At 41.5% G+C, this 15,924-nt stretch overlaps 1 protein-coding gene across 1 annotated transcript in view; it reads left to right on the top strand.

Annotated features, from left to right (window-relative positions):
• The first annotated feature begins 206 nt into the window (after window positions 1-206).
• Window positions 207-15,924, top strand: part of LOC143034588 (tubulin alpha-2 chain) — a 106,041-nt gene continuing 90,323 nt past the window's right edge. The window contains exon 1 of the mRNA XM_076200867.1: window positions 207-313. Coding sequence (XP_076056982.1) covers window positions 311-313 — 3 coding nt within the window. The 5' untranslated portion in view covers window positions 207-310. The remainder of the gene's footprint in view (window positions 314-15,924) is intronic.

Genomic DNA, 15,924 nt, shown 5'->3' with positions numbered 1-15,924 from the left:
GGAGTCACTACATAAACAGATTTAATAATATTTTCAATTGTCGTAGAGATAATATATTTCGAAACACAAACATTATGCTACTGCACGCAAAATTACCTGTAGTGTGAATTTTAAAACAACCATACGTTTACAATCATTAAACTTTCTGGCGACATTTGGCAACTAAACCAGTATCGGGTCATATATAACCCGCTCAGGCCGGCCGGCATTTCACACGACGAATAGATTTGCTGGCGCACCGTCGACTTCGCCTGCAGCACCGTCACCACCTTCGTCATCACGTCTTCTAATTGAAATTAACCACGTCAAAATGGTACGTGAATTTTAACGATAGAATGGTGTTTAAAGTGATATCAATAATGCCACAAGCAACCACGCGGTCTGGCATCATTGTTACTTGTCAAGCGACCAATTGAAATCGGTCTCTCAAACATCGGCTACACCAAAACTTAGTTGAGCGTAATGTTTTCTTCAGCAAGGGCTTTTCAAGTGCCTCTATTTTTTCACATCATATATTGAAATATTTTTATTAATTCAAGAAGATATTGGAATAAAAAGAAAAACAACGTGAAGATAGGAAAGACTATCCGCGATATCCTAGCGTCATGGTGCATAGTCCGTGTGCATGATTCACTTCAGCCCTCTGTAGCAGAACCATGGGCCTCGTGTGTCGCTTAGACATATTACAGAAATCTCAAATCTTTGCGCAATTTACATCGATATTTAAACTCATAATCCATAATGTGTGTTCGACAACACGCACGCAATCGCACATGCACGCGCGCTCGCATGTCTAAAAGATGTCTTTTTTTTTTTTTTATCAAATGCGTCAGTTCCCGGAACAGCCGGGAAAATCCAAAATTCTGTATGACAGTAATAGGAAAAAGAAACCGGGTTTAAGCATGTAGCTACTTTCCTGCATATTGCAATGAGAAACCTGCGTACATTTTAGTCAACATAAGTAAGGATAGATTTCGGTGCATCGCTTGGGGGTGTGTGTGGTTGGCCGTGTGAGTCACTTCATGACAGTAGGAAATAGATTCGTGACTGTGACTTGCGGTCCTCCGTGGTTTTGTACGGTTAACGCCATGGTCATGGTACATGGTGCTGGCTGCATGTTGTGGTTGGTTGACTGGCTGGCTGGCTGGCTGGCTCGATCAGACCGTTGCGGCAGCAGCAGCAGCAGCAGACTCGCTCTGTCGGGACCCCAAAACCTTGCATCGCTCGTTCTTGAACGGAAGTATGATCTGGGGGCGTGCGCGCGCGCACTCTCTCTCTCTCTCTCTCTCTCTCTTACACACATACACACGTATGCACATAATGTGTGTGAGGTCACAGATTTACCCATAGTTCGAGTCATATATGGGCTCTGAGTTTTCATCTGGGAGGGTAATAGCTGTCGATCACGAGTCTAACGCGTGATCCAAGACCGTGGTGAATCTCTCTCTCTCTCTCTCTCACACATACACACACACACATACACACACACACACACACTACTGCTTGGTTCTATGATCACTGGATTAATTAGAAAAGAAACAAAGCGTAGATTCCACGTGACGAAACGACGAATCTTTTATCGACAGGGTTTCCCATGATGCATACGATACTTAATCCAGAACGGTGACGTGACCAGGTGCCATGACGTTTCCTTCAAAGGTGAATGTTCGGTTCTTCCAAGTTGGATCGAATTAATGTTCTTATTCTCAGTCCAGAAAAGCGTATAATTCCAGATATATATTCAAGTTCAGATGCAAGGCGGAAGATAATCTAAGAGCAAGTGAGATGTGGTTTCTTCTTCAGCAAACGTAAAGGGCGTTCGCTTGCATAAACCACAAACTGTGAAGGTGTCTCGTTCCTATTTGGATCTGGATTTAAATATTTACTAAGATCCGGAACTGAGGAAGTGTGTGCAGTAACGTGAATCCAATATTTGTAGATCGCCGTGGTCATGCACGGGTGGGAAATAAAGTGAAGATTGATGACTATGTTTAATGTAGAGTTTGGGATACTATTTTAGCGTTGTGGAGGTAGATCACCAGAGTGTGAAGTCAACTAGTCCCAGGTGTATCACGATGTTCTTGGTATCGTGAATTCCGTTTGTGGCCGATAGAAAGTTGATGCGGTAAAAGTGTCTCGGATGGGTTTTGTGGAAAGGGCTGTAATAGTCATTATCAAAACAGGACTTGCAAAACGATTTAATTTAGTGTTGAAGTCACCTCCAGGAGTTTAAAGAATAGCAATGCATAAGTACGGGGTATATGTGAAAATAGGTTGAGAACCCCGCCCTTAGGGGATCTCCAGAAGTTTGGAAGTGGGGACGAAGACAACTAGATAGTTGTTTATGGATGTAGGGCGGTATTATTTGGTGTTGGTGTGGTCGGTTTTGTGAGAAAGAGAGAAAAAGAAAGAGAGCGAGAGAGAGAGAGAGAAAGAGAGCGAGCCCGAACTACATTAATGGGAAATCCATGAGACGAAGTCTAGAGCCGACTGGATGATTGCGTGGCCCAGTGAGCAGAGTGGTTGTCGAAGGAAAGACGACGATTTACAGAAACGTGTGATCACGAGGTATGACCAAGTGAAGACATTTAAATGACAGATTGTATAAATGCCCTACGTTGGGAATGATGGCAAGTTTATACGACCTTTTGTAGTGTTAGGACGAATAAAAATTGGGAAAGAAGTGGAAGGCTACAACGAACGAAAAGTAGAGCATAATGGCTTTGGATTCAATGATAGACAGAAGGATGGAACGGTGGTGGAATATATAAATATTGAGAGGAAATTTAATAAATGGGCGAAAAAAAGAAAAAAAGGATCCGAGGAGACATAGTATGAAGGAAAATATTTTGTTTGTGGGAGTGAAGCCCAGCTCGAGGAAACGACGGGTGAAGGTATCGCGGTAACAGGAGCGGAGGACAAGAAAGGTACTTATGGATTGCTGTTCGACTTCCGGAGAAATGCATGGGAAGCATTACGAGGGGAAAAATAAAACGAGTCTACTAATTAATGGTAATAATAGTAATAACAATACTATAATGATAATATTAATGATTATAGTAATGATAATAATAATAGTAATAATGATAATGACAATAATAATAATGATAAAATGTAGTTGATTGAAGTTTTGGTTTTGCGCCACGAGCTTGTTGAGGGTCACTGAGACGATGGCAAGGAATTTAGGTTTGTTGGTTGGGGTCACAGAATTTCTTCCTAACTTCTGCTCAGTAACCAGGATTCAAACACGTGCATTTTACTTCATTAGACGACTGCCACGCGCGCACGATTCCGCTGTACCGCAGCAAATACCCCAAACAAAAGAATGTGTACATAAATAAATCCCCACACGACAGCGCTGTGAGATTGTCCACGTCGGTAAACCAAAGTCCGTTACAATAAGTTCACCGCGCGTTAATCTCATCCCATGTCTCTGTTTTGCCTGCATCTTCTTTCTCCCCTCTTTCACTCGACCCTTTCTTCGTTCTTTTGTGTGCACGCGTGTCACCTACATGCCAGTAGGTGGAGGCAGGGGTGAGTCATGAGTTCACGCTCTGCAGTGTGTCGCTACACTCTCACCGAGAGCAACTGGGGTTGTCTCAACGTCTTCCCCTCACCCTCACCTCCCACCCACAACAGTGTAATGAGTTAGCATGTAGCTACTGTCTTTGCTTCAAGCCTCGAGAGGATTAGATTTGGTAACTTGGTATAGTACGTGATCACGAGGCTGTCTGCTGTTACTGTTTCTGCACGTGATCAAATATAATTTTTCTATTGTGGTGATTGAAAACAGAATGTTGTCGTGTTGTTGATCGGACACATTTGTGTTTGATTAGGGCCAGGTTTAGGTTATGTTTTTCTTCAAGTATTGGAACTGAGTTTTTACCCAGATTAGGACTAGAGACTGGCTGGCTTGATCAGTTTACGAGACCAACAAACCCCATTTCTTAACAAAAGACGACAAACACCTTTCGTAACGAACCTGTGGGTTTTTATTCGCCCCGTTGAAGATGAGCTGAACCGACACGTTTGGGGGAATTAAACTTTTTGACGATTAATTGAAATTGTCCTTCAGGGGGAAGGAGAGGGTGTGGTTGTTCTTACGTGTTTCTTCTCTCGTGACCCGTTGAAGCGTCTCTACTACCAGTGTTCCCTGTGAATCCGGATGTAAAAACACACACACATCTCGTAGCGCAGTGATTAGAATTCTCGCCTGCCACTTCGGCGGACCGAGTTCGAATCCTGCCCAGGGCTGAAATAACTTCAATATCGCTGCGGTATGGGTTGTTACTCCAACTCTCATAGGCGAGGAGTTCGGGGTGTGTGTAAGGTTACAGTATTATCCATAGATCGGTCATATGAGCTCTGAGCTCTCACCTGGTAGGTTAATAACTATCGATCACGAGTCCAACACATGGTTGTGAATCACACACACACACACAGTCTCCCTCTCTCTCACGCACGCATAAGGGAGAGCAAACTAATTGAAAGGATTAATGACATAAGACAAAGTAGGTGCGGCGTGCGTCGAGATGATGGCGATACTGTAATTTGATCGGTAAATTCCCTGTCAATGTTCAGGGTAAGACAAGGGTCCTTGCTGTCGGCGATAATGTTCGCTCTTCCTCTCGAATTACAAGGGATTACTTAGCAATCCGGATTAAGCTAACGGGACGAGGATCGTCCCCCAAGGACAGACCGGGGGTCCTGCAATGGACCCTAAAGACTGGGAAAACACACACACACACACAAGCACACACACACACACACACACACACACACACACACAAGGTAAGCTACTGGAATGGATGAAGGATTTCCTAAATGGGAAAAAAATGAGAGTAGAGACAAAAATTCGAACTGGGAAGATGTGATAAGTGGCGTCCCGCAAGGCTCTGTTTTGGCTCCTTTAGTGTTTGCCATATATATAAATGATATGGATGAGGGAGTGAAGTGTTACATGAACTTCTTTGCTGACGATGCCAAATTACTCAAGAGAGCACAGAAGATTGCAGATCGCTACAAGAAGACCTGGACAAAATATGGGAATGGAGTCAAAGGTGTGAAATGAACTTTAACATTAAGAAATTTAGTGCAATGGAATTTAGGAAAAGCAAAAATAGAATATCGGGTCAATATAAATTTGGTAACAAGGAAGTCAAAAAAAGTCGACTCAGAAAGGGACCTGGGAGTGATTATCTCAAGTGACTTGACACCTGATAAACATGTCAATAAATTAGTTGGAGATACTTTTAACTTATTAAGATCAATGAAAGTGGCCTTCGAATACATGAATGAGGAAATGGTAAAGAAAATAGTGGTTGCACTAATAAGACCTAAATTAGAATATGCTCCAATACTGTGGGCACCTAGCATAAAAAAAGAAATAAGAAAATTAGAAAGAATTCAAAGAGCAGCGACAAAAATGGCACCTACACTATCAAATTTGACATACGAACAAAGATTGGAGAAATTACATCTCTCAATACTGGAACAAAGAAGAGAAAGAGGTGATTTGTTGGCCACTTACAGAATTATGAAAGGGATGGAAGTTCTTGACAGAGACGACTTATTAAAATGGAACAGAAGAGAAACAAGAGGACACGAAAAGAAGCTAAAAAAGGACATTTACAGAAGAGACCTGAAAAAGAATAGCTTCCCACATAGTGATTGATGTCTGGAACAAACTAAACGGTGAAACAGTGAGTGTCAAAACTATACAAGATTTTAAGAATAAACTGGATGCGGAGAGATACGAAAACGGGTCGCTACGAGCATAGCTCTCGTCCCGTAAAATACAACTAGGTAAACACACACACACACACACACCTCCCTCCCCCCACCAGCTCTATTTGGTCACCGTTTTCGTTTAGGAAGAGAAGAAATAACGGTCGAAGGAGCTGAAGTTAAGGTACTTATGACCTCTTTTTCAATAGAAACCAGTCATGAATAGAGATGATCTGTCGTTTTAAACGGAAAAGGAGAACGAAATCCGAACCTTTTCACTAAACCTTTTAAAAGAAAAATGATAATCGTATTAGATATGAAAATAAGTATGTCAGCACTCAAAGAATTAAGATGAGTCTTACCTCCTTTTCATCGGCCCCCGTGCTTCTTCTTGAGTTTTTATTTGTTTGTTTGTTTGTTTATTTATTTATGGCCACTTATTCTCCAACTTGCGTGTTTCTAGGTTTACCACTACGGGATTAGTCTCCGTTTTTCGTTCTGGTTTCTTTGTCAATCATCGCAGCTTAGCATTTTTTATTATTGTATTTCATTTATTCATTTATCTATTTATCTATTCATTCATTTATCTATTAATTCATCTATTTATTGATTCATCTATTCATTTATCTATCTATTCATATATCAATTTCTTTATCAACTTATGTATTTATTCATATATTTATCTATTATTTACTTTTAATTTTGCTTAGATTTTTCGCGTGTTTTTTTCTCAGAGTAGTGCTACTAGTAGTTGTACAATAGTTCTGTTGACTTGAATCCTTATTTCTTTCAACGTCTTTGAATGGGTAGATATAGCATCACATATTTTGCATTTATTCTTCTGAATTTGGGGGGAAATATTTCTATTCCTCCACGGTTACACTTTTTTTTTTTTTTTACCTGCAACAAGGCCAGCACCCATGCCGACACCCGTCCATCAAGGCCGAAGACACGGGGCTCCTTTCTGGTCTCACTTTCCAAACCCAACCCTACTGAATAAAAGAGCCTGGTCTGATGGAAGCAAGCAGAATAAAGGATATATATATATATATATATATATATATATATATATATATATATATATACGTATATATATATATATATATATATATATATATATATATATATATATATTCATGAAGCGTGGCAGGAGATTCTCTTTTAAGCATATTCTCTTTAAAACGACAGCAAATAAATTAGTTACATATTTCTTTCGTAAGCTTTTTAGATTTCGGAAAGTAGATTTCTGTTGAAAGGGGAAGGGAATAATTAAATTTCCAATTGACATTGGGGAGTTATATTTACAAGAAAACACCGTACACAAAATGAAAAATAAAACCAAAAACACAATACAGTTGTCCAAGACAATTCACAGAGCATTCTGCGTCTTCAGTTGGTGCAATTTTCAAAGGCAAAGTTTGCACACACACACACACAAAGGAATATTGTTTATGGTTCTCATGTTCGCAGGGAGGGTGAATTCTTTTACCTGGATATTAATTCCAAATGGAAAATATTTAATGATTACGGCATCCAAGATATACAAACGTTGGGAGTCCATCTTTGTCTATGATGGTTCCAAAGGTGGTGCTTACTGCTCAGGTCCTCCTTGTTGACGATAGACTGGTCTGGACAGTACGGCAGTTGCCATTCCGACGCATATATATATATATATATATATATATATATATATATATATATATATATATATATATATATATATATATATATATATATATATATTTATCTATTCATTTCTCCCCGTCCTCTCCTTTATATGGGGGGACGGAGAGGGGGGTCGCCGATTTAATGAAGCGGCCTTGCTGTGGATGTGCTGTGTCCTGCGACACTGCTTCTGACCCAGGGCAGTGGACAGGGTGCAGGGATGACCCGTCATCTAGGAGGTGCTAAGATGGGAGGGAGGGTGGAGGGGTGTGGAGTGTTTTCGGTGATGAAATGGGTGGGAATGTTTTTGTGCCTTGTCCTTTTTGGCTACCCCCCCTGGTAAGGGAAAAAAAAGCCTTGGTATATGTATGTATGTATGTATTTATCTATTTTTGTTGGTATGTTTATCCTTTTATCTATTTGGGCGCTTTGTACTTGGAATAGATCGGTTTTATTTTCAGCAATTACTAGTGACTGTCATTTACCTTGGCTTTCTAAACATGTTCATTACCATCATTGTTAACGTTACAATATCAACATTACAATTATAGTCGAGCAGCATCAGAATTTCATCTGAGTTTATCACGGTTTGATGAGTACGTCACGTAGTAATTGTTTGACAGAATATTATAATAAAAGGAAATGAAAATTGTTGGGAAGCCATTAAAAATCGTCGCGCAAGGAGAGCGCGGCTGCCGCAACATTATGATTGCTTCGTGACGTCATGTCGACAATGAGAACTTGGCTGGACCCGTTGACGCTTTCAACAATCATCAATGGCATGTTCTACCTATTTTGGTCAGAGTGGTACAAAACAATTTTATTCATCTGAAAGGCATGGATTCTAAAGAAAAAAGTGATCCATAGTTAACTTAAATCTTATATCTATCAAATGTGCCAAGTCATCATAAAGACAATATTTTAAGATTATGTCATCAGGTTGGAAAGTTTGACAAGCAAAGTCAACACTTGCCAGCAGCATAAGAGTTTGGTATTAGACCGAACAGAGAGCGGTTCGAGCGAGGAGGGTAGAAAAGCGTCAAAACTTTAGTTTTTCGACGTCCTCTCAGACAGCGTAGCGGAACCGCGCGACATCTTTAGCGCACAGGCGTGGCCCATCAGGGAATGTTGCAAAGGGCGGGCTCCCACTGAACCACTTATATGAGCTCGGCGTCCTTCCTTGGCTTAATAAAATCTTTTCGTATGAAATAGGTGTGACTGTCAGCGTTCGAGGTTTAAAGACGTTCACTCCTTTTCGGAAAACCGTCTATAGGTTTTACTGTACGTTGCTGAACTGATAGAACATCAAAATAACAAATAGGGATAGTATCACCCAGCCGCTTCACTTCGATAACGTGCTCTGCATATATTGATTTGATGAAGGCCAGGCAATTCTATTTAGCTATGTCGGAAGGATACGTTACCTCATCGGATTTCGTTTCTGGAAAACAATATCAGACAACTCTATCGAACATCCAACAGCGGAGCACCAGGGATCAGTGGGTCAGAGATACGATGCCTCTGGTCAGACTAAGGCTGCGTTTACACCGAGCGAGCCTCTGTTGATTCTCTCCTCAACCGTCGTGAGTTCGTTTGAGTCGGTTACAATCATTCGTTTTTTTTTTTTAATCTTCAGAAGTCAAATTACCTTTGCGTCATGTATTGAGAAACTGAATGGCGAAATAAAATGAGCTAAACCTTTACGAATGTTTGATTGATTGATGAAGTCTTAGAATGCTGCAAGCAAAGTCTTCTTCCAGCTATTCAAATTCACAGCATTTGGCGGGAATCGGCCCAGACTCGTTCGGTTTATAACGCAGCCTACGGTGGTAAAAAAGTATTTCCTTATATAAATTTTATATAAATCCTTGGATGGGAAATAATTATATAAAGATTTTATTTGATAATACCACCGTAAGATTCTTACTGTGGTATTATAAAAAAAAAATCATATCTTTCCCTTCCAAGGATATATAAGATTTATATAAGGAAATACTTTTCTATGAATACCACCGTAAGTATTCGAATCTGTGATTCAGATGAGATAATTTTTTTCATTCCAATTTAGTCTAAGAGTTTATAATCAATTAAAATTGCATTGACCACTGGAGTAGAATTTTATTAAAATACATTCGCACACACGAAGGGAAAATGACTGAACGATTACAAAATGTACATCCACACAAGTCCTTTCCTCCCAAGTTAAGACACACGCACCTATTTAAAATATTAATTATAACGATAACAATAATGATAATGACAATGGTGATAAAATAGGATAATAAACAAAACTTGAGAATTGGTAATTGTCGGGCAGAACGAAAGAAAATGACCGCAGAGTTGAATAAGTAGCGCTTCAGGTAGTTTACTCTCTGACAGGCTAATTGGGTGAACACATGACAAAACCCCAATAAGAAAATGAGGGGGGGGGACATAATCTAACCTAACCTAACATAACGTAACTTAACCTACCGGTTGGGTCTTTGTCCGTTGGGGTATTGTCCGTTCACCGACTGGGTTCAAGCGGTTCAACGTCATCGTCAGCTCAGCGGGCCGGTCAACCTTGGTTCAGAGGCACTCTTCCGTAACTGCTATGATGATATGATGATGGTGATGTTTCCACACTTCATGGCAGCGGTTTCCTCGCGCGGCGCGGTGCTACGCCACATGCACGGCAGCCTAGCCAACAACCTGTATCAAGTGCATACACAAATCGGATCACATGAAGAATTGCCACCCCCAGAACGCCCACATGAAGAATCGTCACACCTTTGAGATCCCACCGGAAGAATTGTCACCCCAGTACGCCGAATATCAACAGTGGAATAAAGATTAGGTTAGGTTGAATGAGGGTTATGCTTACTGTCAACAACAACCGAAGAATCGTAAAGCCAGGATGGCCCACATGAAGAATGGTCACCCTGTCGATGTTTGGGGTGACGGTTTTTCATGTGATCCTACAAATCAATGTACATCAGAGATATAAACTAGACAGAAAGTGGATAGACGAAATAGAGAAGATTGAAGGAAGGACTAGGCAGAGGTTAATGCAGTCATGCCATTCGTGAAAGAAATCAGTGTAGGGGTAGGAGCTGACTCCGATTAGCGGATGACTGAATCAGCGACAGTGATTGCTCCCATCTTACCGTTGTTGCCATATGGTTTCACAGAAAAGGACGAAACGTCGGGAGATGAGACAGACTCTGGAATCCGATGTTTGCTTTATTCTGACCTCTGCACTGGTCTAGCTGTCGCCATTTTTTTTTCTTTCTTTTTTGTCGTTCTTGTCTTTGGTGCGGCTCCAAGCTTTTGGTCAGAAAAGATGAAAAAATCCATCGATGAATCGAAGTGCAGTTACTCTTTCTACTCAACTGCCAACAACTGATTTTATTTGTGTCTGTGACATCCATCGGAACTAGTGGCAAGAAGGGGTGTGACTCGAGCAAACTTTTCTGAAATCAGCTCTTTCAGTTCTCAGTTCGATTTGACTCAGTTCCTTCGACTTTATCAAGCCACTATGCCCTTTCTATATCGTGTGTGTGTGTGTGTGTGTATGTATATATTGTTGGCTTGAAATCATCCCAAAGCCTACAAAATGTACGGCCTTGGAAAACAAAACTTCAGGGATCGTTTTATAGTCGTATCTGGTGTATCACCGTTAGCTAGAAGTTATACATATATCTATGATTGTCGCACGCATTACATCACAACTGAACGCACGGTTCGCCATCCGAGGAACTTCTGGTATACGTCTGGCTTGGCTGGTATTGAGGCGAGTTCTGTCCGGCTCAGCAGTCGCAGCCTTGGTGTCACCTGACCCTTCTGCTTCCCGCGGCAGTGTTGCCACAAATGAATGATTTTTTTTTCCAAGGAAATCTGGATTTTCACATTTTCACCACAAAAAGAAGGAATTATTATATACACAACAAGTTCATTGCAACATATAATTCTTTAAATTCTACACAAAAAACAATGGTAATCAGTTTAAACCTTTCCACAAATTTGTGGAAAATTCCCACAAAATGGCATCAGCTCGGCCCGGGGGGGACCGGTGAAGTCTTCCCTCTTCATAATATTTAGGTTTATTGTTGCATGCAAAACACTTGCAAGAAGAGAGATTGAATCGTGTGCAAGCAAGCAAGCAAGCAGTCACGCTTTCTGGGCGGTGGATCCACAACTATCCCGAATGAGACAACTGTCGTGACACCCAAGAAGCTGACGTGTTGTCTATTTTGTTCTCGCAAAATCTTGAAGTTGAAACTGTCTAGTGCATTGATATAAACCATCGATCGTTTGTTTCAGACCATTGAATGATTGAAAGTTTCTGTATGTAAAATATGAAAAAAACACAACCACTTATTTTGGATTACTGCATAGGGTATGAAAAGTAAAAGTTACTCAATTATGAAAAAATGCTCCCTCCTGAGACCATTATACATACATGTTAGCTCCGCCTATGGGATACGACATCTCGCCAATGCAGCACTATCCCATCTTTAGCCGAAGACACTACTTACAGCTACCCGGATTTTTTTATTTCCTGTGTTAGACGTACTATAGTCTGTTTTATTAAAAACGAAAAATCCGTCCATCGATAATCCGGTTCCTTCAAATGTCCGGCATAAGTTTCGGAGTGCATTTTCAAAATCACCGCGTTGGCGCGCCACTGTTATCTGGAGGCGCCGTTTATGTTTTGATGGCGCAGCTCATTCTCTCATGTTATCATTTATTTCTCACTGTATAGCCCCATTATCAGTTCAGTAAAGAAAACATGTTGCGTAAAACGAAAACATCGTGCATCGTCGATCGCAGAGAAAATAAGTGCTAAGCACACACACACACACACACGGTGGCGGGGTTGGTAGAGCGCTGGGCTGGGAAGTACGATAGTGCTCGCAGTACCCACTTCGAATCCTGCCCAGGGCCGAAATTATTTCGGTATCGCTGTGCTTCGGGTCGTTACTCTGACTCTCGTGGGCGGGGAATTGGGTGTGTGTGTGTGTGTGTGTGTGTGTGTGTGTGTGTGTGTGTGTGTGTGTGTGTGTGTGTGTGAAAGGTCATAGCATTACCCATAGATCGGTCATACGAGCTCTGAGCTCTCTTTCGGGAGGGAAATAGCTGTCGATCACGAGTACAACACATGATCCAAAAGACCAAGGTGAATACACACACACACACTCAGAACTGTCATATGAAGAGAGACTAGCAAAACTTGAGCTACGGACATTAGAGCACAGAAGAGAGGAGACTTGATAACTATTTATAGAATCATGAAAGGCATAGAAACTATTGATAGAGAGGATCTAATAAAATGGGATAGTAGAAATACAAGAGGACACGGAAAGAAAATCAAGAAAATTATAGAAGAGACCTGAAAAAGAACAGCTTTCCCCACAGAGTAATAGACGTTTGGAACAAGTTAGATGAGAAAGTGGTGTGTGCAAAAACAATACACGAATTTAAAAACAGTAGATAAAACGAGATATGAAGACGGGACACTACGAGCATAGCTCTCCTTCCCGTAAAATACAACTAGGTAAATACATGCACACACACACACATATATATATATGTATATATATATATATATATATATATATATATATATATATATATATATAATTATATATATATATATATATAGCGGCGTGTCTGTGGGAACAATTTGTGAAACGTATGACATTTGCTTTTTATCAAGTGCTTGATTTTCTCTTGTTAAAGGACTGTAAAGGTAGTAAATTTCTGTTAAATATATACAGCACATATAACCACAAAAATCCGGCATTTTCGAAAATCCGGCACTCCTCAAGTTCGAAGGTTGCCGGATCTTTTAATGCGAACATGTGTGTTATACACACACACAATACATAACATACAAATGAAGATCTCTTGCCAGGGAACATCGAAGGAAAACAACCACCAGACTCGAAGTACACGTACATTCGTTTACAGACATTCCAATCAGTCATACAATTTGTCCATATAAGAGGGACATACATCACCACTTACTACATATGTTCGACAAATTGTTTTCCAGCTTTTTAAGTGCACGCAGGAGAGATGAGGCTGAAGAAGAATGAACAGGAATGTCCTAAATGTTTGTGCCATATCTTATAGACAATGAAAACCATAAAATGCTTAACCTCCCGTTAGTTATATATTTATTTGATCCTAGAGTTAGAATGAGTAATTATTAGGTGGTAAACGGACCAACGACGAAATTTGGCGGGAATGAAAATGGAGGGAAAGAGGAGTCTCACGTTTGGTCAGTCGACTTGACGTCAGCTGACTACTGCGGGTGGGGGCGGCTCGCGAACCGACTCTCCGGCTTAGGATTAATGCATAATACCCGCGAGCGTCGTCTACTTCCTGTCTGATTGACACACCAAGGCCTGTAATATGGATGCTCTAAAGCAGAACGGGATAGGAAAAGATTGGAGAATTAGCACAGCAACACGCATGCGCGCGCGCACACACACGCACACACATAGACGAGATCTGAAAAAGAACAGCTTTCCTCACAGAGTAATAGACAGTTGGAACAAGTTAGATGAGAAAGTGGTGTGTGCAAAAACAATACATGAATTTTAAAATAATTTAGATAAAATGATATGAAGACGGGACACCACGAGCATAGCTCCCCTTCCCGTAAAATACAACTAGGTAAATACACACACACACACATACACACACACCTGCATAGTACGCCATCACGAAAGGACAGATGCTACGAGGAGGAGAGTGGGAAGTGTGATTGCACGTCACGGGAGGCCGCCTCTCCCGGAGAGTGAGTCACGTGATGATAATTTAATAATTGTATAGAGGCGTTTTTTTTTTTTTTTTTTTATATCGTTACCGAGGTCGTGGATCGGTACAAACACACACACACGAATTTAATAGCAAACTAGACACTGCGAGATACAAAGACGGGACATAGCGAGCATAGCTCCCCTTCCCGTAAGATACAACCAGGTAAATACACGCACACGCACACATGGATATAAGAACAAGTTGGAATTTGCTCCCCTGTCTTGGCTTATTAATACGAACTTCGCCAGAACTGCAATCCGTTAGCCTCGCTTGAACAGGTCGATGGGCGTGTGTGCGGCATGTCTGAGGCCGCCAATGACCTATAAATCGGTCTGTATACGAGTCCTGAATTCTCTTCTGTGAGGGTAATAAGCTGTCGTTCACGACTCCAGCACGTGATCTAAGACCTGGGGAACTGCAAGCCAGTCACCACAAATCCGTTTCGACCGCAGCGTCTGTGCGATCGTGATTGAGGAAACTTTGGTTACGTGGTTGTGTGATCGACCTTTCTGACGGTTACAGCAGCAGCAGCAGCAGCAGGTGGTCGGTGTGAGGCGTGCGCGTCTTGGCTTGCAGAGGGGGGGAAGGAGGAAAGAGGTTGCTGTTGTTGTTGCTCTTGTGTCATCCGCTGCTTGTGCCCGAAGGCACGATTCCTGCAGAAAATATCCACGTTTTGTCACGCTTGCTGACATGTACATTTGTTCCTGCTGCTGCTGCCGTTATGTGATTTTATTTATGCGAGGATCGATACCATTATCCACGGATGATCTTTCACGTGTACGTATTTGTGTGCCAATGCGTACATATTGAGATCATGTTTGTGATTTTTTCAATGACGACATATGGCCCAAGCTGTAAGTTTGTATTTTTTTCATGTCTAAACTTACATAAGAACATGAGAATGAAGGAAACTGCAAGAGGCCATAAGGCCTACACTAGGCAGCTTCTGACGCACATGCAACTTTGTTCCCCCCTATGCAGAGTTGTAAGTCTTAATATATCTTTCACCACTGCCGCATACTCTCTAGATTTTCTTCTGGTCAACTCTCGGAGGGTTTTATTCAAATGAGGAACGTTCTTCGTTATGATAAGTTCTACCAGAGATGCCAAGAGATCGATGAGATAAACATCTACGTCCAGACTAACTTTATCTCCAGGTTCTTCAGCCTTTGAGGCCAGGTGGCTTTATTCAGCTGGCAGGGGTAGACCGAGATTAATTTTCCTTTCGAGTTTGTTACCCTGAACTGAATGAATCCTTTTGGAGCTCTGCGGGACAAACTCTGTAGCGTCTGCCGAAGAACCCGAGGAGGTTTCCCTCGGATGAAAAGAATCGACCGGTGGCACCTAGGAGGAGGCTAGTATGTTGACAATAGCAACGTAAGGTGTAAACAGCAGCTGCCATTATTCTTCTTCGTGAGTCGAAGAGTTTTGGGGGAAATCCACGGATCCCCACTATGATCGACAGGTGTCCAAAAAGCACAATGTCAATGCAGTCACTACGGACACGCTGGCCGCTGCGCAGATCAAGAGCCTGTCGTTAACGGATGCCGAGGTTTCTGTAAGATAACGGATGCCGAGGTTTCTGTAAGATGGTTTTTGGGACACCACCACACAGGAGTATTCGCAGGGACGATCTTCCGCAGGACGAGGCTCGAGCAAGGCAGTTCGGCGTTTGGTTGGGGCTAATCACGAAGATAGTAACGACAACGATCCGAAAAACAA

Source organism: Oratosquilla oratoria, chromosome 17, assembly GCF_046742065.1.
Source record: "Oratosquilla oratoria isolate Oo_2021 chromosome 17, ASM4674206v1, whole genome shotgun sequence".
Classification (NCBI taxonomy): Eukaryota; Metazoa; Arthropoda; class Malacostraca; order Stomatopoda; family Squillidae; genus Oratosquilla; species Oratosquilla oratoria.
This window is presented reverse-complemented; position numbering and strand designations above follow the sequence as displayed.